A 24,042-nucleotide genomic window follows, 5' to 3' on the forward strand; every position below is an offset into this window, starting at 1 on the left:
GTAATCGTTGTTTACTTCGCTTTTAAATTAATTTCTACTTTTCAAGGGGTGTGGTAAAGTTTAATGATGACTACCGAGTCTTTTTGAAAACGTTCAATTGTTAAGGGACTATTGTTTTTGTTGTAATGTGCGTGGGGTCTTTAAAATAAGTTTACGTAGCTATTACAACCTTGTTTGAGTGCGGAATTTGTTATTATCATAATAAGAATGACCTCAATTTAGATTCATCATAAGATGAGCAGGTTTATAAGAAGAAACGTACAGTATTCACCCGGGGTATATTTTTATGTCAAAACGCGTATGATTCAAAGCATAATAACTGTAAACGCTACGATCGATCACTGTCATTTGATTTTTGCCAACGGAGAGTGGGATTGACCAATTGGAAAAAGAAAAATTCCCAGTGTGAACAGAGTCGCTTACGCTGAAAAATTAAGTTGATTGTTCCTTTTGTTCGAAAAACTCCTCAAAAGAGTTTTGCTTACTCTGAATTTTCACCTAAGCTTTCGCCAGTCGCTTATTAGGCTCATTCTTTCACGTGGTGGTCTATCTTTAAATGAAGAGAGTAACGTCTGTCAAACCCCACGAAAATAGACTTTATAGATCACTTCTTTCGCTTAATATTAAAAAGTAAAGATATTAGGACTGTCTTTTAATTAGAGTTTGTTGGTGCACACTAGCTGCGTAATTGTTAACACATGCTTAACGTAAAAATACCAGCAATTAAGAAATGGAGAATTACAAAAGGACCGGAAAATCCTTTATCCCGTTTATGGTTATAATTGAATACCCTTTCTGCAGACATTGAAAAGTTCCAACACCTTAGCTAACTTGGAGATGATTTAACAAGCACAGAAGGAAGGAAAAAATGACCCGCATAATCATTCTAAATAAACTTCGGTATTTCTTCTAAAAACACACCCTGCATTTTGTGCCGCTTCCTGTTTTCAAGGTCAGGTTTTAAGGAAAAATTTTCGCTTTTTTGAAGCAATATAACAAAAATACATAATGGCTGATAATTAAGATAGTTTAGCTGAATGTTAAATTGTTTAGTGAGGACTACGACAAACTGAAAAAAGGCCTTGAAGTTTTTCAAAATTCCGGGTTGAATCAACGAAAAAATGTCATACATTGACTACCAAATCGGATTCGTTACACCTTGCTGAAAAAAAGATAAACATATTTTTGGATGTTTTGTACATTCTTCAAGTTGTTGTCAAGATTTTTCACGTAAATTTAAATCAATGCATAGTTTTCAAGTTTACAAAAATCATCTCTCTTAAGAACTTAAGTCGTCATGGAGCAAAATCTGAACCAGATTGGACTAGCTGGGCTGCCTCTTTGTTTTCATCGATTCTCTTCATTAAGAAGTACTCATCATTTGTTAGCTAGACTCCTACGTAGCTAAAAGCACCTTAACATACGTGTACGCAATTTCTATTAGCAATCAAATCACGCTTTTATTCAGAATTAAGCTATAAAGGGTTTCCCCTCTAAAATAGTTATATTAAAAAATACATCAATATAGCCCTAAGCAAAAAACCTTTTATTTTCCCTCAATTTATAATCTTGGTTTTCAAATGTAAAATTTTGCCCCAAACGCGGTTTTCCTTTAAACTATAAAATGTGAAAGAGCATTTCAGATCATTTTAGCTTAAGTACTGCCATTTGCAAGTACTTCATTTTATCAGACATATCCCGCCTTTAAGATACCATAATTATGAAAACAACTTTCGTAGTTTTAGTTCTTAAGCACGAGCATTGCAAAATAGAGTGTTTTGTTTTGAAATCATTATCTGGGGAATCAATTCATGAATTGAAAAATTTCATAAGAAGCTTTCCGAAGATGTCGGCCGCGGCGAAAGTAAATGGGTGTTGAAGAGACCGGCAGCTGTAGCAGAAATGAGGGCTTAATTAATGCATTATTTCATGCACAAAACAGGTTTGAGGATTCCACTTACCATTAAACTTTCCCTTTTAACTAACTTTGTTTACTGTCTAAAATGTGCAGAAATGTTACCCCAAAACAGTTGAAAACGGCAGAGCAATAACCCAGCTACTCAAAACAAAGTTCTCATTATTTTGAAACCTATGCAAAGTTTAAATTAACTTTTTTTTTTCTTACTGATGCTGATGTTATAAGGGTAACGTTACCAAGAAAGAAAAATTTAGCGGTTTTGGAATAAAAGTGAATAAACTCGCATCATATTCGAAGAAGTTTGTTTCGTTAAAATAACTCAGAGACATCCAGTAAGGAATGTTGTATAGAATAACGTTATTTCCCGTAAAAAAATGAATAAATAAATGCATTCACTTTAATCTTTTCGGCATTCTTCCTTGCGTCTATGAATCAACAGGCTTCTCACCGTCGCTTTTCGGAATCTGAAGCAGTGAGCTGACATAAAATTTACATCTCAAATGAACTTTATTCACCCCAAAAATTAGGCGCTGAACTTTTCTGTTTAGTAAAAGTGTGAGGCATTTTCGCGAAGAAAACTCGAGCTTTTAAAGTAAATGTGATTTTTCAGATACAACTTTAAGGCGTTCTAAACTTCAAGAAGTTTTAACGAAACGACAACATTTTGGGTGCCGATCAAAACTCAAGTGCATGACTGACACAGAGACCCTGGTTGCCATATTCAGCAAAGGATACCGCTAACTAGACATGAACTTGAAGGAAATATACTTTTTTCCTGTAGAAAATAATATCCTTTCCTGCCAATGCTGTTTTGGCTGGAGCAGAGCGCCTGCGAAAATGTGGCGGCCATTGTTTGGCCATGTTTGTTTAGTTCAATTCAATAATGACGATAAAACGAAACAAAAACAAAAAGTCGATTCTGTTCCGAGAAAGTTATTAAACCAAACTTGCAACACAAGTAATTTTCTATGGTTAAGACTATTAATCGAGTGTTTGCTACAAATATACTTTCGATAAAAGAACGAGTTTTATTTGGGTCAAACAACCCTTCAATCCTTTGTGGCCGAGTTGGATTAAACTTGTCTCTCGCACTAGGGAGTTTAACCAAAGCTGAAGACTTCAAAATTTCCTTTAAAAACAGATTCAGTTGCACCTCACCGTTGAAAATTAGCTTTAGCAAAGCCCCCTGGGCACCAATATACGACAAAACAACAAACAGACTTAAACATATTTTTTTAACTTATAGACTAAAAGCCAAAAACTACAGGTTTCCCCGTAACTCAAGCGTCCACTTTTGTTAACAAGAGCGAAACTCCTGAGTTGTCTATGCGCACTCGTAGAAACTTTCGCATTAAATTTTAAACAATATACTGACTTGCTACAAATGTGGCCTTCAATCCACAAAAATTTTAAGAGTAGTTAAGAATGGCTCAACAATTTTTTCTTATTAATATAAATAGAACGTCTTGCAATAATTTAAAGTTTAAGACATCACACAGCGTGAATAACAACCCAGCATCACTTTGTCAAGACTGAACCGGCACTGATAGTTGCAAGCCGCCACTATGCTAGGTCAAGGATGCGAAAATTGGCTTGCTTACGAGAGAGCGATAGTGCTGAAAAGGTGAATGATTACTCTGCAAATTGAAATCAAAGCTATTCACACGAGTCACAAAAACGAGTTTTTCGATAACAGACTCGAATCTAGAAGCTAAGGAAAATTCACGTCTTTGTCAAAGCTTTATAGTTCAAAATTTGGTTTTGATGTAACGGTGGCTGGTTCTCCCTTGATCAAGTGAGTTTTCTGAAATAAAATAACATCATAATGGCTTAATTTTATATTTTATACAAACAACGTAGTCTTGTAAAATCAATTTTAAATCCCTTGTTTCGCTACTTTTCTTTCGGTTGTTGAAATATCAAAAAATCAGGCTCGATTTATAGATTGTAAAATCTTCTTGTTTTTCCTCTAAATGGTGACGCTCAACTTCACAACATCTGATTCTGTTTGAAAACATCATTTGGCGATATCTTAGGGATAGCTAGGGATGATGCTAGTGTTGAAAAGTTATTCCCAGTGAGAGTAAAAGATATACTTAAATGGTGATATCTTAATACACAAATCACTCGCCCGGGTTGCCAATTCATGGGCCAGTGTTAAATTACGGATTCAAAAGTTACGACAGCTGAATAGAGTTATTAATTCTCAATGAAACAGACGCGTTAAAAACGTCTCTGTGGGACAACACAGTATGATTCACAAAGAAACATTAATAACTTGCTTACTGTCGAAGCGAATTAGCGGTTGTTTTGGCGAAGAACTGGCTCTTGCTATTTCAGCTTGTTTATTTTTTTTCTTGAAGCTCAGCGCAAAGTTTACATGTTTTGCCAGGAAAATCACCAATTTGGAAAGAATAAGAAACGTCTTTTTAAAAAGAATTCATTTTCGTGTAGAAAAAAAAAGGTCACCTTGTTTTCTCTTTTCTATTCTAGCTCTCCGCGAAGGTAATTTTAAAGGCATACTGCGCGTCAATAAAAGAAGGAAAAAAAAGATTATTCTCTCGAAACCGAAGCAGATGGTTTTATTTCGATGCCGGGGATCTTGAAATGGCCTAATTAAAAATTTAACAGAGAAATGAAAGAGTCTTATGTGAAATCTCTGAGATCTAACATTGCATGCGCATCGAACTCATATTTTTTTAAGGGAAGAAACCCTGTTTTTTTTTACCTGGATTCTGTCTTCGGCTAAACCGATCTTCAAGGAAAGATTTTCCCTAGCATACACGTCCGGATAATGGCTATCTTTGAAAGCCCTTTCCAGTTCCTCCAGTTGGTAGTTCGTAAAAATTGTTCGATGTCGTCTTTTCTTGGGGGTTTTCTTGTTCAGCGTGGGTTTGTCATTCTTCAGGTAAACGTGCTTTTCGATCTTGCTGTCCTCCGTTCCGAGATCTAAGCATAAAACATCACTGCATTGGATTAGGGTCAGTTTTAACTATTTGTTATTTGTTATTTCTATGTCCAGGTCAAAGTGTGTGGTGTCGCCATCGAGCAAACACTCGCGCATCTCTCCCTCTATCACCTCAGCACCGTGACGTGATGTTGCTATGTTTTCCTCTGGAACTGGAATGGATAAAAATGTAGAATAGTGAGTCCCAATGAGTCAACAAGGAGCATCAGCAACCACGACAGTGATGAGGCTAGCCTCCGAGCAAGCTCTCCGGGGCACTCTGGTGGTGGGGGGAGGGGGGAGGGAAGGAAGAAGAGTTTGCAACTACATCTCTGGAATGTGAAATCCAACTCCAATTCCCCTGTCGCTCCCTGTTGGCTGAGCTGTCAGATTTCCGCCAATCAGCACAAAACAAAAAGGAGTGAGGATGTTAACAAGCACTGAAAAACACGTGCCAGGGGTAATGACATCATTACTTATGTCATCTCCACCAATCAGCATTTCACATCAACTTTTTAGATGCAGATATTCAAATTCCAGAGAATGGTTCCAAGCTCTCCTTCATTTTCCTGCCCTGCCGCCAGAGCACCCCAGAGAGCTTGCTCGCAGGCTATGACAAGGCCCTCTTGGGGGGGGGGGGGGTGGGTTTGTATGCCCCTAGACTGACTTTCAGATAGGATCATTTTGCATTTTGAGGTTCAAGCATATTTACAAAAATTACTCACCATTTTGTCCCATGTCAGTCCAAGCCACCAAGGGTAGGGGGTTTTTTGACTGCCGTTTATAATAATAAGTTAAGGCACCCTACAAATTTTTTTGATGTTCAAATATGCAGGGGTGGGGTGGGCACATGTTGAGGTTTGGAACTGATCAGTGCATAACAGGGCAGATTTAAGGCCCATTTACAAAGAACAACTTTGCGAATGCAAAGTGCTTATGATGAGCCCACGATGTCCCATGTACATCACACCTACAACATTACTGATTTGTGAGTGTCACAGGTTTGATTTACAAGAAAAAAATTGGGCTGTAGGATTATCAGTAGCTCATTACGCTTTTAGCTGCATGGTTGAAGCCATTGTAGGCTAACTATATCATGTGTAATTAAATCACACTTCCGTGTTTTAACAGCTTACCCAAATGCCCCCTGAAGTTCATTTCATTTACTCGGTTTTCTGTCTCAATACGAATTGCATCCAGAATGGCATCAGCCGAGAAAAGTTCAGAAGGGCGGACAATGTCAAACAAATCATGTAAACTTATGAGCGGAAGCCGAACTTTATCCAATATGTCCCTCAAGTCGGCCTCGGCAATTCCTTCTGCAGATTCCACCCATTCCCTAACTGCTCTAAAAATCTGATTTTCAGGCGCACAAAACGAGTCTCTCTTGATGATTTCAACCAGCCCAGATTTTGTCAGGCACGAAAAACCATCTGTCGATAAAACTTCTACCGCATTCCTGTCCAAAAAGCTCAAACACGTTGTACACAAATCTGTCATTTGGTAAAGCAAAGCGGTGTCAAACACAAAACAAACGTTCCTGATGCTTAATGTCGCTTTAAGGTAGCCTTGAAGAGCACTTTCGAGCGCTAGAAATCCGTATTCATGCGCCAAACTTAACAGTTCTAAGATCGTCTCCTCTTTGAAGTCCCCGAGGTAAACTTTTCCAGTGTAAACATACTTAAGTAAGGCGTTAAATGCCGGCGCTGTTGTGTCCTTGATTTCGATTTGAGCTTCCGGGTTTGTTTCTCTCATTCCACCGTATAACAGTGCTCTAAAATACTCGCTTCGAGCTGCAAGAATGACTCTGTGAGCGAAAAACTTTGAACCCTCCACAACAAATGTTACATCAGTGAACTCTTGTGAACGATAGAGGGCGCTAGCTTGAGATGACAACAGCTCGACATGATCGATTTCCCCGGCTGCAATATGCAAGTTTCCTAAACGAATATCGGGACTATCACCCATGAAAACGTCCTAGAGAAACATCCGCAAATATCTTACAAAAACAACACCCACTTTACAACGATAGTACGTGTACTTCTTCGGTTAAGTTGACTTTTTACTACTATCGATTTACGTCAGCTTGGTAACCACATTGGTTGTGCCCCAGGCTTCCAAAGCTCCAATACCAAAGGTTTTCCACAGGAAGACCAAGAAGTGTAAGTGTCCTGTTACTTCGGCCACCTTTTAGACTATTCATTGAGTGGGATGGAAAGAAAAATAAAAACTGGACCAATTTGGAACACAAAAACGCAAAGTGTATATGGGCTGATATCAATATGGAAAGCAGTCCTGATAAGAGGCAGAAACATGTTGAAGTTATATTCAAATAAAAGTCAATGCTATGAAAGAGTGGTCATTTATGAACATGAAAAGACGGACACCTTGGTAAAACGAACACCTACTGTTGATCCCTGCCTTTCCCAGTTTACTCCCTTCATTTGACCCTCTGTTAGACGGACATCTCTTTCAGGGCCTATTTACGTGGAGGTGGGGGGCCCCAGCTAGGTGAGGTCACCCGCTTCGGAGGTAGGCATGTCACGATTGCCGCTGGAAAATTCGCCAAAAGTCCCAAAAAGTGCTCAAGTAGTGCTCGAATTTTAAAAAAGTGCTCGAAAGTTGCTCGTAGTGTTTAATTATTTTCTAGTAGATGTTCATAAATATTCTTAGTTTTATAAAAGCTTTAACCCTCGATGTTTCTTTTTCTCAAAATTGACTGTTCCCACAGTTAAAAGGATAAAAGTGCATTTTCACTAAAACAGTCAGGTGACAAGGTGGAATTATTCAAATTCATGATAATAGAATTACTCGGTTTAGCTTTCACTTTAAGTTAAGAAATTGGAAAGCAACAACGTCAGCAAAGATAGATCTATCCAGCGATACCTCGTTTTGGATATTTTGACCAATCCTGACAGAGTTACACTCACAAAAAAAGGAACATTTTGGGGTAAAATCCACTGCCAATTTCGCTGTTTACATACTACTCTTTAAAAGTTAAATTTGTCCCTTTCCTAAAAAGTTAGCCAGCCACAATTCCATGCGAAAGAAAGACGAAAAAGTGGGCAACAAAACTGCTAATAAAGAAGGAAAAGAAGGAAAAAAAGAGAGCGAGAGAGAAAGATCGAAATGCCTTTTTTTCTTGCAAAACTCGTTTTTAGCCATGCTTATTAACCGAAAACTGGTCCAAAGAAGAGGAATTGGTGAAAAATGCAGTTTTTTCGCTACTCGCCGGAGGTCACCACTGAGGGGTTAAACATGTGGAAAATTTTAAAAAAGTGCTTAAATGTTGCCCAAAAAGCTGAAAAATGCTCAAATTCTGCTCAAAAGTCAAGAAAGTGCTCAAGAGTGCTGGAAAGTTAAAATAGTGCTCCAAATTCGAAAAAGTGCCCACATGCCTATTCTGTGGGGTAGCCCGCATGTCAATATAATGTCTCCTTTTGATCTGATCACGTTTACACAAGAGAGACATAATAGCTGGGGTGACCCGTCAACCGAGGCTGAGGCGGGCTACACTGCAAGCCAGACCGGGTATCCCTGTTCGGGGTCGGATTCGTGTTACATCAAATTCATTGAAAGAACAACTAACTGTCTTTGACGGTGCCTTATTAGATCAGTAAAAACGACACTAGGAAGCCACTGCACTGAAAGATTTCAGCAAAAGCAGCGGGTGAGAGTAGAGAGCATTAACCGCCAAAGCAAGTCAGTTACCAGCCATTGTCTACGTGCTTAGCAACCATTCAATAATCATGAGGAAGTGAACCCGGGATGGCGCGGTTGGAAGATTGCACGTAAACGCGGGTTATGTTTTCAGCTCCAGATCCAGACCTTGAGATAAAAGCACGGGGGGCGGACATCCACAGCCTGAGATGGGGGGGAGGGCGGTCTCCAAAAATTTTTTTCGGCCCTCCGGGCATCAGTTTGGTCTAAAACTAAGGAAATAAAGGGGGGGGGGGAACCTGAGCCCCTCCCCTGGTTCACCGCTGTCTTTTACTCCAACTGAGCGGGTTACCTGGTGAGGTAACTTACCTCATCTATCTGAGGTCCCCCACCTCTATGTAAACAGGCCCTAAGAAGGGCACTTCGTGCTGGTCGCAAAGCTGATCCTCTTAGAGATAGTTGACTGTAAACGCCACATCTTCATAATGAAAGGACAAAATGACTTCAACATTGTTCATGTTTATTATCGGTCTGGAACAATATAGTCTTAGCGATTTACTGTTTCCTTTACAAATGACGAACAATCCATTTAATAAATACGCTTCCTCGCTTTGAGATTCCTCCTCTCTATATACAAATTTTACAATTATTACTTGATTGGACAGATTTTTACATACGACTCAAAATCCAACAAGCAAATTTCAGCAAGTCGAAAAATGACTTAACATTATGGTTGTATGAAGAGTTAATTTTAAGCTCGGTAAATCAATGTAAAATATGCGATAATCAGTTTGTCACGAGCGTATTCCACACTCAGTCCTAACATGCTGATTATCATGGTTATAACTTATAATATAGGAATATATGGAACAGGGAAGTAATAAACTAATACTCATCTTAACTACGAACCATACAAAATACTAAAAACTGTTTGATTGCAAAAAAAAAAAATAATAATAATAATAATAATAAAAATACAGACTAGTGTAAATTGTTGCCTGCCTTTCTCAGTTTTACCAATGATATCTAAACCAAGAACGCTTGCAATTCTAACTATGTTCTAACTATATTTCTGTTCTTCACGTCCTACACCTTTTATCCTTGCACGTGTTAATTCGTCTTGTTCTGGGAAGACCTTAGATAACAATGAGCTCAACCAGGTTGGGAGTCCAGCGGTTTGAGTGAAAACAAGGGTTTAGACTGGGGTGGCCAGTCTCGCGGGCTCATAAAACCTGGTCTCGGTCATTCTTACTTAAGGATTTTCCTTGTACTGAGAACCGATCGCACAATTTCATTGCACTCAGCAACAGGCTACATGTTTTCCCGCGCCCGACCTGCGGTTGCGCGTTTCCCGCGCAATCCGGTAGCACATTTGTCTATGCTCAGCAACCAGTTACTTGCCTCAGTCTCAAGTACTAGTTAGGCTACCATATCTTTACCTTTTGTGACTGATTCTTCGCTATGATTTGACAGCGTTTTGGCATAAATCTGTTCACAAGACCATCTCTATGCAGTGTGGATCTCAGTTCATTTTTGGGGCGAAAAGCTACCGTTCTCCGTCAAAATTTCCCTGCCCTTTTGGCCACAAACGTATGTCGTGGCCTATAGCGTCTCTATCTTTCAAGGATAACTACGTTCAAAACAAAACTGCGCTCTATTATTTCGTTGCGTCTTGTGAAAGACAGTCTAATTTGTATCACAACTCTTCCTGTTCTTCATCGGCCTCGTCTGAATCAGCGTCTGAAGGCCTTCTTTCCTTTGTGGAGGCTTGTCTATACGCCTCCATCATTGCCTCATGTTCTTGTTTAAGCGCGGCATTATGCTCTTGAGCCCGCTGCCTCAGTGACGCAATACTATGTGACCTGAGGTCATCCCCATTTTCACTGGAAGCTTCCACTTTAATTTTCTCCTCCATGATCTTTGCTTTCTTGTGCATACCGAGAAGCCATGGCGCCGAGCTGGGTGTTAAATGAGGGGGGAGGGGTAATGAGTGTCGTACCATTGCTCCATACAGACCATACTCTGCCATTATAGAACTGTGACCCCAACATTTCTCCTTTTTTCGCCACTTTGCGCGACGGTTTTGAAACCAGACCTAAATGGGCGTAAAACGAATAAAAATCAGACAATGAGCAAGGTTTCATAACCTATGAAGTTCATGAAATGTTCCTATATTCAACTCGAATTGAGGCTAAAATATCCGCGACCTTTTTTGACAGGCTTTTCTCTTAAAAGTTTCCTTAAAAAAGAGAAGGTTTTTGCAAGTCTTACAATTGCTATAGCACTAGGTTGTAGAGAGGGACGGACACGGCCCCGGTCCCAAAAGAGAAAAGAACAAGAAGAGTTGTGGTACAAATTTTGAGGGTAACGGTAGGACTATTTGGTCTAAAAATGTGTCACCGTTTTCAAAAAATCTTAAAAAAATGTGCCTTGTAGAAACTTACTTTTTGGACGCAGATACTCTCAGAGTTTTTTAACCAACGAATAAATAGTATTTTAGTGGCTGACAATTTTTCAAACACCCTGCTTCTGAATTTTTTGGATTCGCCTCTGATAGAAAGGTTTTCAATTGGCTTTCGCCAACGAGTCCCAAGGGAATTACTTTGGCCAATCGCTAAAAGGGCTGACAATCCTTGTTGGCAACTATAGCCTTAAACGCGGGAAAATATGTCCAAGTCAGTTAAGTCAGTTTGGTCTCACCTGATTGGCTAAGACAAGGGCATGAGATTTTATCACTCAATCAAAAAGCGCAAGGTCTCAAAAGCACCGCTTCTAATAAACTTTCGATACTCAATTGACAACCGCAACATAACTCAAATAGTGTTTTAGATATCTAGAAAAAAAGGTTTAATAACAGTAAAAGTGGCTCGAGATCTGATCATGTATTAGTTTGTAAACTGAGCAAAGTTAAATTGAAAGCGCGTCTTGATTTATAACTAAAACTTCAGACATTTTAACTGTTGGCCGTGAGGCCGGGTGGATTTAAGATTTATAAGACGCTTATGGTCGCCGATAAGAAAACAGAACGGAAGTACACTAGCCTAACACAATCTTGATCAGAAAATAAAACAAACGGTCCAGACTGTCATCACTATTACAAACTCTTCGTCAACAAAAAAAGTTCAGAGATCATCCGGTTGATCTTTCCTTATAGCAGAATATTGGCGGGTTATTAATTTTTCCAATCCGATAAATTAACTTCCTCTTTGTCAGAAATTCATGTCACATCGAACAGGGTCTTTTTTTCATTATGCTCCTACACGTAATCTGTCTTTCCATTGTGACTTATCTTTTCGGGAATCTGTTAGTTTCATTCTTAATCAAAACTAATAATCTTTTCGGCTTCTAGCGCAGAAATAGAGAGGTATTAAAAGGTAATCGTTGTTTACTTCGCTTTTAAATTAATTTCTACTTTTCAAGGGGTGTGGTAAAGTTTAATGATGACCAGTGAGTCTTTCTGAAAACGTTCAATTGTTAAGGGACTATTGTTTTTGTTGTAATGTGCGTGGGGTCTTTACAATAAGTTTACGTAGCTATTAGAACCTTGTTTGAGTGCAGAATTTGTTATTATCATAATAAGAATGACCTTAATTTAGATTCATTATAAGATGAGTAGGTTTATAAGAAGAAACATACAGTATTCACCCGGGGTATATTTTCATGTCAAAACGCGTATGATTCAAAGCATAATAACTATAAACGCTACGATCGATCACTGTCATTTGATTTTTGCCAACGGAGAGTGGAATTGACCAATTGGAAAAAGAAAAATTCCCAGTGTGAACAGAGTCGCTTACGCTGAAAAATTAAGTTGATTGTTCCTTTTGTACGAAAAACTCCTCAAAAGAGTTTTGCTTACTCTGAATTTTCACCTACGCTTTCGCCAGTCGCTTATTAGGCTCATTCTTTCACGTGGTGGTCTATCTTTAACTGAAGAGAGTAACGTCTGTCAAACCCCATGAAAAATAGACTCTATAGATCACTTCTTTCGCGTAATATTAAAAAATAAAGATATTAGGACTGTCTTCTAATTAGACTTTGTTGGTGCACACTAGCTGTGTAATTGTTAACACATGCTTAACGTAAAAATACCAGCAATTAAGAAATAGAGAATTACAAAAGGACCGGAAAATCCTTTATCCCGTTTATGGTTATAATTAAATACCCTTTCTTCAGACATTGAAAAGTTCCAACACCTTAGCTAACTTGGAGATGATTTAACAAGCACAGAAGGAAGGAAAAAATGACCCGCATAATCATTCTAAATAAACTTCGGTATTTCTTCTTAAAACACACCCTGCATTTTGTGCCGCTTCCTGTTTTCATGGTCCGGTTTTAAGGAAAAATTTTCGCTTTTTTGAAGCAATATAACAAAAATACATAATGGCTGATAATTAAGATAGTTTAGCTGAATGTTAAATTGTTTAGTGAGGACTACGACAAACTGAAAAAAGGCCTTGAAGTTTTTCAAAATTCCGGGTTGAATCAACGAAAAAATGTCATACATTGACTACCAAATCGGATTCGTTACACCTTGCTGAAAAAAAGATAAACATATCTTTGGGTGTTTTGTATATTCTTCAAGTTGTTGTCAAGATTTTTCACGTAAATTTAAATCAATGCATAGTTTTCAAGTTTACAAAAATCATCTCTCTTTAGAACTTAAGTCGTCATGGAGCAAAATCTGAACCAGATTGGACTAGCTGGGCTGCCTCTTTGTTTTCATCGATTCTCTTCATTAAGAAGTACTCATCATTTGTTAGCCAGACTCCTACGTAGCTAAAAGCACCTTAACATACGTGTACGCAATTTCTATTAGCAATCAAATCACGCTTTTATTCAGAATTAAGCTATAAAGGGTTTCCCATCTAAAATAGTTATATTAAAAAATACATCAATATAGCCCTAAGCAAAAAACCTTTTATTTTCTCTCAATTTATAATCTTGGTTTTCAAATGTAAAATTTTGCCCCAAACGCGGTTTTCCTTTAAACTATAAAATGTGAAGGAGCATTTCAGATCATTTTAGCTTAAGTACTGCCATTTGCAAGTACTTCATTTTATCAGACATATCCCGCCTTTAAGATACCATAATTATGAAAACAACTTTCGTAGTTCTAGTTCTTAAGCCCGAGCATTGCAAAATAGAGTGTTTTGTTTTGAAATCATTACCTGGGGAATCGATTCATGAATTCAAAAATTTCATAAGAAGCTTTCCTAAGATGTCGGCCGCGGCGAAAGTAAATGGATGTTGAAGAGACCGGCAGCTGTAGCAGAAATGAGGGCTTAATTAATGCATTATTTCATGCACAAACAGGTTTGAGGATTCCACTTACCATCAAACTTTCCCTTTTAACTAATTTTGTTTACTGTCTAAAACGTGCAGAAATGTTACCCCAAAACAGTTGAAAACGACAGAGCAATAACCCAGCTACTCAAGACAAAGTTCTGATTATTTTGAAACCTGTGCAAAGTCTAAATTAACCTTTTTTTCTTACTTATGCTGATGTGATAAAGGGTAACGTTACCAAGAAAGAAATATTTAGCGGTTTTGAAATAAAAGGGAATAAACTCGCGTCATACTCAAGTAAGTTTGTTTCGTTAAAATAACTCAGAGACATCCAATAAGGAATGTTGTATAGAATAACGTTATTTCCCGTAAAAAATGAATAAATTAATGCATTCACTTTAATCTTTTCGGCATTCTTCCTTGCGTCTATGAATCAACAGGCTTCTCACCGTCGCTTTTCGGAAATCTGAAGCAGTGAGCTGACATAAAATTTACATCTCAAATGAAACTTTATATCACCCCAAAAATTAGGCGCTGAACTTTTCTGTTTAGTAAAAGTGTGAGGCATTTTCGCGAAGAAAACTCGAGCTTTTAATCCAATTAAATGTGATTTTTCAGATACAACTTTAAGACGTTCTAAACTTCAAGAAGTTTTAACGAAACGACAACATTTTGGGTGCCGATCAAAACTCAAGTGCATGACTGACACAGAGACCCTGGTTGCCATATTCAGCAAAGGATACTGCTAACTAGACATGAACTTGAAGGAAATATATTTTTTTCCTGTAGAAAATAATATCCTTTCCTGCCAATGCTGTTTTGGCTGGAGCAGAGCGCCCGCGAAAATGTGGCGGTCATTGTTTGGCCATGTTTGTTTAGTTCAATTCAATAATGACGATAAAACGAAACAAAAACAAAAAGTCGATTCTGTTCCGAGAAAGTTATTAAACCAAACTTGCAACACAAGTAATTTTCCATGGTTAAGACTATTAATCGAGTGTTTGCTACAAACATACTTTCGATAAAAGAACGAGTTTTATTTGGGTCAAACAACCCTTCAATCCTTTGTGGCCGAGTTGGATTAAACTTGTCTCTCGCACTAGGGAGTTTAACCAAAGCTGAAGACTTCAAAATTTCCTTTAAAAACAGATTCAGTTGCACCTCACCGTTGAAAATTAGCTTTAGCAAAGCCCCCTGGGCACCAATATACGACAAAACAACAACCAGACTTAAACATATTTTTTTAACTTATAGACTAAAAGCCAAAAACTACGGGTTTCCTCGTAACTCAAGCGTCCACTTTTGTTAACAAGAGCGAAACTCTTGAGTTGTCTACAAATGTGGCCTTCAATCCACAAAAATTTTAAGAGTAGTTAAGAATGGTTCAACAATTTTTTCTTATTAATATAAATAGAACGTCTTGCAATAATTTAAAGTTTAAGACACCACACAGCGTGAATAACAACACAGCATCACTTTGTCAAGATTGAATCGGCACTGATAGTTGCAACCACTATGCTAGGTCAAGGATGCGAAAATTGGCTTGCTTACGAGAGAGCGATAGTGCTGAAAAGTTGAATGATTACTCTGCAAATTGAAATCAAAGCTATTCACACGAGTCACAAAAACGAGTTTTTCGATAACAGACTCGAATCTAGAAGCTAAGGAAAATTCACGTATTTTGTCAAAGCTTTATAGTTCAAAATTTGGTTTTGATGTAACGGTGGCTGGTTCTCCCTTGATCAAGTGAGTTTTTCGAAATAAAATAACATCATAATGGCTTAATTTTATATTTTATACAAACAACGTAGTCTTGTAAAATCAATTTTAAATCCCTTGTTTCGCTACTTTTCTTTCGGTTGTTGAAATATCAAAAAATCAGGCTCGATTTATAGATTGTAAAATCTTCTTGTTTTTCCTCTAAATGGTGACGCTCAACTTCACAACATCTGATTCTGTTTGAAAACATCATTTGGCGATATCTTAGGGATAGCTAGGGATGATGCTAGTGTTGAAAAGTTATTCCCAGTGAGAGTAAAAGATATACTTAAATGGTGATATCTTAATACACAAATCACTCGCCCGGGTTGCCAATTCATGGGCCAGTGTTAAATTACGGATTCAAAAGTTACGACAGCTGAATAGAGTTATTAATTCTCAATGAAACAGACGCGTTAAAAACGTCTCTGTGGGACAACACAGTATGATTCACAAAGAAACATTAATAACTTGCTTTCTGTCGAAGCGAATTAGCGGTTGTTTTGGCGAAGAACTGGCTCTTGCTATTTCAGCTTGTTTATTTTTTTTTCTTGAAGCTCAGCGTAAAGTTTACATGTTTTGCCAGGAAAATCACCAATTTGGAAAGAAAAAGAAACGTCTTTTTGAAAAGAATTCATTTTCGTGTAGAAAAAAAAAAAGAAATCAGGAAACATTCAATATCTCATTATTAAGTGGGGAATTCGACACGAAACCTAACTCGGTTATCCTTGTTTGTCGATTCGCATTGAAATGTAGGGGTTTTTCCGGCAGAATTTGAACTTTCGTTAAAAAGTAATTAGAACCACTCGCACGAATCTGGCATGTCAATTTTTTTCTCAGTTAATTCCCGATGTAACGATAACGAAACACAGAAAAATAGATAAAAAGGATAAAAAAATAGCAGCCACGCATGCGATGTTTCCATTGGAAACGAAAATATTTTTAATCGAGAATCACTTTAGAACTAATACAAAATCAATTGCAAAATGGTTCTTTTAGGAAATGCACAGAGCATGTTTTCTTAGTAAAATTCCTACATTAGCCTAATACACTTTAACTGGCAAACTGTGACAGATGCAAATAGCCTTTCGCAAATCTCAAGGCTTAATAATGCGGATTATTGTCAAGTTTGAGAACTGAAATTGAGACAAACCGGTTCACACCCTTTTGGCGAGTTCATTAGCCCTGTGTATATTTCCTGTTAGTCTTTATTACAGAGTTTGGCATGTTATCTTGGTATATTTCCGCAATCGTATTCTTGTATAATGTGGTATATTTACGTAATAATAAAACTTTAAGAGCGCTAAATCAACTTGATGGCTCAAGCGAAAAGGCCCGTTAAATTCTCATTTAGAAAGCAATTACAGACAACTAAATATGTAAAATTCCGCGCAAATGAGAAAAAATATTCCGTCCTGGTGAAAAAGTGGTGATAAATTGCTGGGGGAGAAAAAGGTTCTAATTAAGTTTTTCATTATACCGGTCAATGTCCCCTTCTTTCATCTTTGCTTCCGATGCAATTTTGTGACGAATAAAAGTTCCTTCTAATTTTGAAAGCTTATAATTTAACGCACGTTTTCCGATTCCTCCAATAGCTAATATACTGACAAATACATTTTTTGCGCCATTTGCCAAGACTTTTGTTTCCTTCCTTAAAGGTATTTAAGTTATTTTTGAAAAACAGGAGAAAATAAATTCCAGTTTTTTAAATTTCCCTCAAGTGTGGACTTAAGATATGATTCAAGATTACGGCTAGTTTGACGTGCAGTTTTGATTTCGACTTTATTATTACAAAGAAGAGAAATATTGAAAACAGCGTTTGTTGTCATATCAAAAGCACCTGCCCTTGATCCAAATCTGGTCAGTGTATAATTGCGGTAATTAGAAGGAGTTCATAACTTTAATGAACACTAATGAATGCCAATTGCGACTAATTTTTTTTCGAGCTTTTTCCATCGGAGCGAAAGAAACAAAGTCGCCTAGTCAACTCCGCATTACGTGGTGCGGAACCATTTGTGGCGTCCGAATTCAAGGTCACCTTGTTTTCTCTTTTCTATTCTAGCTCTCCGCGAAGGTAATTTTAAAGCCATACTGCGCGTCAATAAAAGAAGGAAAAAAGATTATTCTCTCGAAACCGAAGCAGATGGTTTTATTTCGATGCCGGGGATCTTGAAATGGCCTAATTAAAAATTTAACAGAGAAATGAAAGATTCTTATGTGAAATCTCTGAGATCTAACATTGCATGCGCATCGAACTCATATTTTTTTAAGGGAAGAAACCCTGTTTTTTTTACCTGGATTCTGTCTTCGGCTAAACCGATCTTCACGGAAAGATTTTCCCTAGCATACACGTCCGGATAATGGCTATCTTTGAAAGCCTTTTCCAGTTCCTCCAGTTGGTAGTTCGTAAAAATTGTTCGATGTCGTCTTTTCTTGGGGCTTTTCTTGTTCAGCGTGGGTTTGTCATTCTTCAGGTAAACGTGCTTTTCGATCTTGCTGTCCTCCGTTCCGAGATCTAAGCATAAAACATCACTGCATTGGATTAGGGTCAGTTTTAACTATTTGTTATTTCTATGAATTATCGGCCTCTTACTGGGGGTAAATCTGTCATTTTCAGTTAAATTTCAGAGAATAAACATGTATGTATTACTTGAAAATTTGCTTTATACAGCATACATGGCTTAAAAATTTTCAGTAATTCCCAAGGCAAATAGCGAAAATGTACACAAATCCTAGTAAATTTCTTGGGGAAATTTAAGGATTTACATCGGACCAGCTGCGTGTCTTGTCGCCTCCAGTTAGAAAGCCATTAAACTGCAATAAACTGTTTTGAAGAGAAACCAGAGGATTTGTCGGTTGAAAACAGCGACAAAAATGGACGATTGAATTGTACATCTGATTGAGAGATTCGATTACGCGTATTTGTATAACTGATGTGGAAAAGTAACAGAAAAAAACCCTCTTTTGGGAGATGAGTATGCGATTTTGATCGTTCGAACCGCAAAGACTTGAAATGAACACCAGTCATTAATTAGGGACTAACAGACTATTACGAACCCAATAACGACTTAAAGGATAGCGTGGAAAAAACATTTAGAAGAGTTCTTTCTCGGTGGTATTTAAAATGCAGTTAAACGAAACCTGATCTTCGCATAATGAATAGTCCTTGCACTAACCTGGCGAAACAGTGTCGGGTTTTTCATCACAGTCCGGGCTTCCTAATCGCGACAAAACAGGCGCGAAACACTCGACCGCTATCGCCGAATGCGGAGGGCTACTTGGTCTGGACTTCGGGATTTTCTCGCCAAGACCTAGAATGTCTTGAATTGCAAACGAATGAATTGGCGAGGAGCGCTTTACAGGCGGGAATGCTTCAGTGCGAGGTATCGCGAAACAAAATTGGAGTTCTCGGCTCATGTTCCTTGATGTTAACACTTGTATTGTACACGCACGGCTTGTCCGGAGATGTGATGCGCACTGCTTCGAGGTGGTTCTGTTATTTACTGTGCGTCCGTCACTACCAAATATACCTGGATAGTTTTAATATTTCTTTAATCACCTTTATCTTCATTTTCTCATAATTAGCTATTGTCCTCAACAGAGAAATAATGCGAAGGAAATTGAACAATCAATTCTCGCTTGTCAATCAACCGGCAGGACACCTAGATGACACGCGTCACTATGAGGTTCCGTTTATTAGCTGTATTACCCGGTGTATTACCTATCGAACGGACTTCATATGAATGATAAATTGGCGACGATTTGCTTTTTGGACGTTTCTTGATCGCGCATGGTACGTCTCTCAAATTTTGCAGCGACTTTCGCGATCTCGGCTACTCCTCGGTTTTTGCTACCTGGCGGGATTTTCTTGCCTACAGCATACAATCGCATTCACACTTAATTAGTGGCTAAAGTTTTAGACGATTTTTAAGTAAACATTCGGTACAACCAAACACGAGCTTTGGCTGCTGTGTTTTGTTCTACAGCTCTTTAAAACGCCGTGTTTACAAAGCGAAAGAAAAGGAGGATTTGAACTACAAAATGCTTTAGGTTGTTACAGTCAATAAAGAATAAAGAAACGGGATTATCTTTGCCTTGTTAAAGCTCTCTTTTCTCGTAAAGGCTTTTGCCTGGCATTATCTTAAGCCGCGTGCCACCTGAATATCGCCGAGTGTTCGAAAATAAGAGCGCATTATATTCCCTGCCGCATTATCATATTCATGTATATAACCTAAGGAAATATTGAGCATTCTCTATCTTTTGTTGAGGAAAACCTGTCAAGGCTACTCGGAACTGAAACCGCAAGAAATGTCAAAGTTAAAATGAGAACTTCAATTGCAGAAGAGAGGAGAAAATTGACAAGCTGTCAGTCAGTTCAAAATACAAAGAAATTTTCCAAGGTGCTTCTAATAAAGGGACATTCGCTCGATGAAAAATAAAATAATTGAGATACTTTTTAAGTGCAGCAAAACGAAACCCTGTCTTTTTTATGCACACAAAAATCGAACCAGAGCTTTCTAACTTTTTCATTTTCTTAGTTTGTAAATTGGCTCACGCAGATACGAAACATTTTTCAATCTCTTATTTGATCTTTTATTTGGTATTGAAAACTGAAAATTATACATTACGATGGTAGCTTAACGGCCTGTTTTATTCCATGTTTATTGTTTAAGAACTTTTCCTTTCAAATAGATTCGCTACAGTTTTACTTAACTATCCAAGGCAAATCTGCACTCAAGGTCACTGTAACCGAATTTAATTTGATAAAAACCGAGCATGTTTATGAAAGCTTGCAGTTGTTTCTTCAACATACAAATTAAATATTTCAAAGCGAAAACAAAATAGAACTGGCTTGATTAATCTGCAATGCTTTGATTCGTAAGACATCTGTACTGCTAGCTTTTACAGCCACTTGAAGTTTCTTGATCAGTTTTTTTTTCTGACCCTCCGTTATCTCTCAGAGCCGCTGTCCTGAATTTGCTTCCCCTCGCTTGCACGGCTCCAAACAGGTCTTAAAAAGTACAGCTTAAATTTGTTTCTGTCGCTTGGAAATACCTGATAGCGTGCTCGCTAAGAAACTTGATGTAGTCTGAACAAGGAAAAAGTCTTTTAACATTTTAAAGAGTGCGTAATTTTCATTCCTTGTCGCTGTTTGTCCCGACAGAAACCAACACAAGATTTTTCGATCAAACCAGCAACGACTGCAGAAAAAAAAAATTATAAATACTGTAGTCGAAATCCACTAAACTGCATTTCAATTGCACACTGGGGGCTCTCTGCTAAGTATAGGGAACAGTTTATTTAAGTTTCTCAGATTATTACGTTTTTTTAGGGGCACGTCCCACAAAACTACTCACGTTTTCTAAGCTTCGTGACAAATGTCAGTGATAAAATAAAAGAAGTGGTAGTGAAATTCAACGCTATTTTGGTCTCTATGAATGTAGAAACCTGCTGAGTTAATTTCCAGGGTTTTAGTGCGAAGGTCATATATACTGAGTAAAGGGACGTAAGTTTTCAAATCGCTTTTAATGCCATTGCCTGCGGCTCGTGTTGAGACCAAAAATGGCATAAGTATTAAAGGAGCAATTTTTGTAATAACAATTATCGCTATGCGGTGACCGATGTATGTTTGAAGTCAATTTAGGTAAAAAGTAGACCCCACTAAATGTATCTAAGGTCCTTCACGTCAAAATGGGCTGATGACCGCTGCTTTTTCCAACAGAGACATTAAAAAAAATACAGGGTTAAAAAATTCGTTCCGTTGGTATACGTTTTATTCCTCATTAAAACTGAATAAAAAAAGACAATAACCATGAATACAAGAATTGTAATCTTCAAGGTGGTAAAAAGGCCTTTACCAAGTTTACATCAACGGGGCCTTTATTGTGAACCACGGTCTTTCAAGAACGTGATTATTAATAAATATACTTGATTTATCTTCTCTGTTTCCTATCGAAGGAAATCGTCACTTTAATTTGTTCCAGTCCAAGGGCAAATTAACTCAGTCGTCTTTAAATCATAATCCAAATTTTTAAATAGGACTTTCTATGTAGTTAAAAGTGCCCTATGAACCTACGCGTTGAAAGCCTCCACTTTTTAAATAATTTGTCAAAATTTAAGACGAAAGAGGATGAAAATCAAAGCACCAGTAAGAGTATTTTATGATCAAAATTCTTAAATCAAGGAAAAAAGTAAAACATGAGTTTAATCTATGGTCTATTTCGACAGAGAATCACTACTTTTTCTTACTCTCACTGAGAGGGAAAATTTTGAAAACTCATTTAGAAAGAATCGAAATAATTATAACCTTAGAACAAAAAGCGGCTAATCGTGATAGATGAAAGAGTCCTGCCTCGATAACGAGAAACTATTAAATATTTGATGAATTTGAACGAAATTGCTTACTCGGTTCGTCAAAGCCTTTTGCGATGCCGCGAAAATGAAGTGTTGACATCAGCGAAATTTACCCTGGAACGGCAGGTGATTTTGGCAGTCACTTTGAAAATTACAGCTTGCTTTAAATAGTTACGATCCAGCGACTAATTTTCTAAGCAACTAATCAGAACATTTTATTAATACAGCGTCGATGATTGCCCTGGAGAGATTCGGTGTACCTTTGAACCCAGGAATGAGTCGCAAAAACCTATCCTGATTAACCACAGACAAGTAATTACTACTTCATAGCGGTGATTACCATTACTGTAATAACACTCCAAAAGAGTCAATAACCAATATTAAGTTGTCCAAGTGAGCCTCTTTCCACTTTGCGTTTCCAAAATAAAGGATGTTTAATTGCCTGGCATGAGATGAGCTCAACGGATTGTTAATCGGGTCTTTAGAAGGGAAGTGTTATTGTTATTACAAAGGAGCCACTACACACTGACGAGAATAAGAAACAGCTGGTTTTGAGAGTAATTCATGAGCCTCAGCTCATATAGTCATATACCGAACTTCGTCGTCTCGGTATAACATTGACATTTTCTTGATTTTATAAGTATAATCATGCAAGACCAGGAGCCTATTAAATTGCTATTTTCATTTTCGAAACCCACATTTCTCTTCTACAGTTACAGCAACCCTCAATATTTTCTTTCCTTTTTGCAGTTTTATCGCGCTTTAATAAAAGGCGTGTTAATGGGAAAAAAACTATAGATGTTTCTCACACTAGCTGCACGCTTTACAGTAATGACTGCGAAATGACCCTGTTTATTAGATCAGCATTGACTATGAGTGGAAATGCTTTGATTAACTAAAAACCATGCTAACAGCTTTACGCCCAAAAGCAGTGGTTTACTTTGATTTAGACGAACCTTTAATTACCGACAAGAAAAAACTTTACGATTAACAGTGAGTTATTAATTAGAGACGCCGAATGCATATAAAAGCTTCAGACGAAAACTGAAGTACTTTAATAAATGTTAGTACAATACACATTACAATTTTCTGAAATGCTCTTGTCAATTCTTTATGACATATGTTTGCTAGCCTAATAAAGACGCCCAGAAATAGAGCGAACGGGAAAACGAAACCGGCGCAAGAGAAAACAAAACAGGATGCTTTGGGAATTTTTGTCGATTTTCACTAAGTACTAACGAGTTTGGTCATTTTAAAGTCGTTTTCACCAACAACTAATTCAGTCTATATGTCTTAATTTACTCTCATTTTGGTTTGTCTATTATAGGCAGTTAGAACCCATTAAACCTCTACATAATGAGCGACCAAACGCAAACAAAATGGCAGTACATTTCGTATTCTTCTCTTGTCTCGTCAAACTAATTGTTGCCCCTGGGCCATGGCATAAAATTCACCGCACGTTCTAGATATCATCGTCATTATTACTTTGCTACGAATTTATATATTTTTACCTGTATTCTGTAAAGGTTTACTAAAAAGTGTTCACTTACTGAGTATCTATACATACAAAAATGTTATGCCATAGATCTCTTTGTTGGTGTTTATCGTTCTTTAGGCATTTTTTGCTTTGTCTAAATCATACAGCTCTTCTTTCTTGTTTACTTCACAACTCTCCACATGGCCTTTGTTTTCATCCGCCTCATTTTAAAATCAAGTCACGCTCTCTTAAAAACTGGGTACTTACGACTCCGTCAAATCGCGGTTTATCACGCCGACGTTATATCTTTTAAGTTCTGCTAAAGGAACTGTGTTGTCATTTTTTTTTAATATTACAGTAGAACCCAAGTACGACCACCTCTCATGTGCGACCACTAAGTTATCCAAAACACCAAACTTTTCCCAGTCAAAGCCTTACAGTTGGAACCTTCCAAAAACGACCACCTTCCGTATGCGAACACGACCACTATTAGGGGATGACGGTTTTATAATTTTCCTGCATTTTAACCTGTTGTAAGCGACCTCTTGATATATGGTCGTAACTTGAAAATAGAATGCAATTAATTCTCGGCTGATGGGATCTAAGATCATCTAATGCTGACCGTTCTCCTAAAGCTAC

General features: G+C 37.6%; 3 protein-coding genes across 3 annotated transcripts in view; all 3 read right to left on the bottom strand.

The window, feature by feature from the left end:
- Positions 1–19,578, bottom strand: part of LOC140942507 (visual system homeobox 2-like) — a 22,341-nt gene extending 2,763 nt beyond the window's left edge. Inside the window, exons 1-2 of the mRNA XM_073391419.1 lie at positions 18,749–19,578; positions 4,647–4,867 (exon numbers count right to left, since the gene is read on the bottom strand). Coding sequence (XP_073247520.1) covers positions 4,647–4,867; positions 18,749–18,989 — 462 coding nt within the window. The 5' untranslated portion in view covers positions 18,990–19,578. The remainder of the gene's footprint in view (positions 1–4,646; positions 4,868–18,748) is intronic.
- LOC140943269 (BTB/POZ domain-containing protein 9-like) lies at positions 4,911–6,926 on the bottom strand. The gene is made up of 2 exons (XM_073392337.1): positions 6,002–6,926; positions 4,911–5,038 (listed from the first exon to the last, which is right to left on the bottom strand). Exons 1-2 carry the CDS (start codon positions 6,831–6,833, stop codon positions 4,911–4,913), a joined length of 960 nt encoding a protein of 319 aa, XP_073248438.1. The 5' UTR covers positions 6,834–6,926.
- The window catches only part of LOC140944507 (MAP3K12-binding inhibitory protein 1-like), a 25,839-nt gene continuing 12,277 nt past the window's right edge, over positions 10,481–24,042 (bottom strand). Inside the window, exon 11 of the mRNA XM_073393633.1 lies at positions 10,481–10,620. The gene's annotated coding sequence lies outside the window, so the exon portion shown is untranslated. The remainder of the gene's footprint in view (positions 10,621–24,042) is intronic.

Source organism: Porites lutea, chromosome 7 (assembly GCF_958299795.1).
Source record: "Porites lutea chromosome 7, jaPorLute2.1, whole genome shotgun sequence".
Taxonomy (NCBI): Eukaryota; Metazoa; Cnidaria; class Anthozoa; order Scleractinia; family Poritidae; genus Porites; species Porites lutea.

Excerpts from the sequence above, each read along its gene's own strand:
- LOC140943269 (XM_073392337.1), bottom strand. The coding sequence starts at position 6,833 with ATGGGTGATAGTCCCGATATTCGTTTAGGAAACTTGCATATTGCAGCC. Across the intron at positions 5,039-6,001 it reads GAACTTCAGGGGGCATTTGG|TTCCAGAGGAAAACATAGCA; the intron begins GTAAGCTGTTAA and ends TATCCATTCCAG.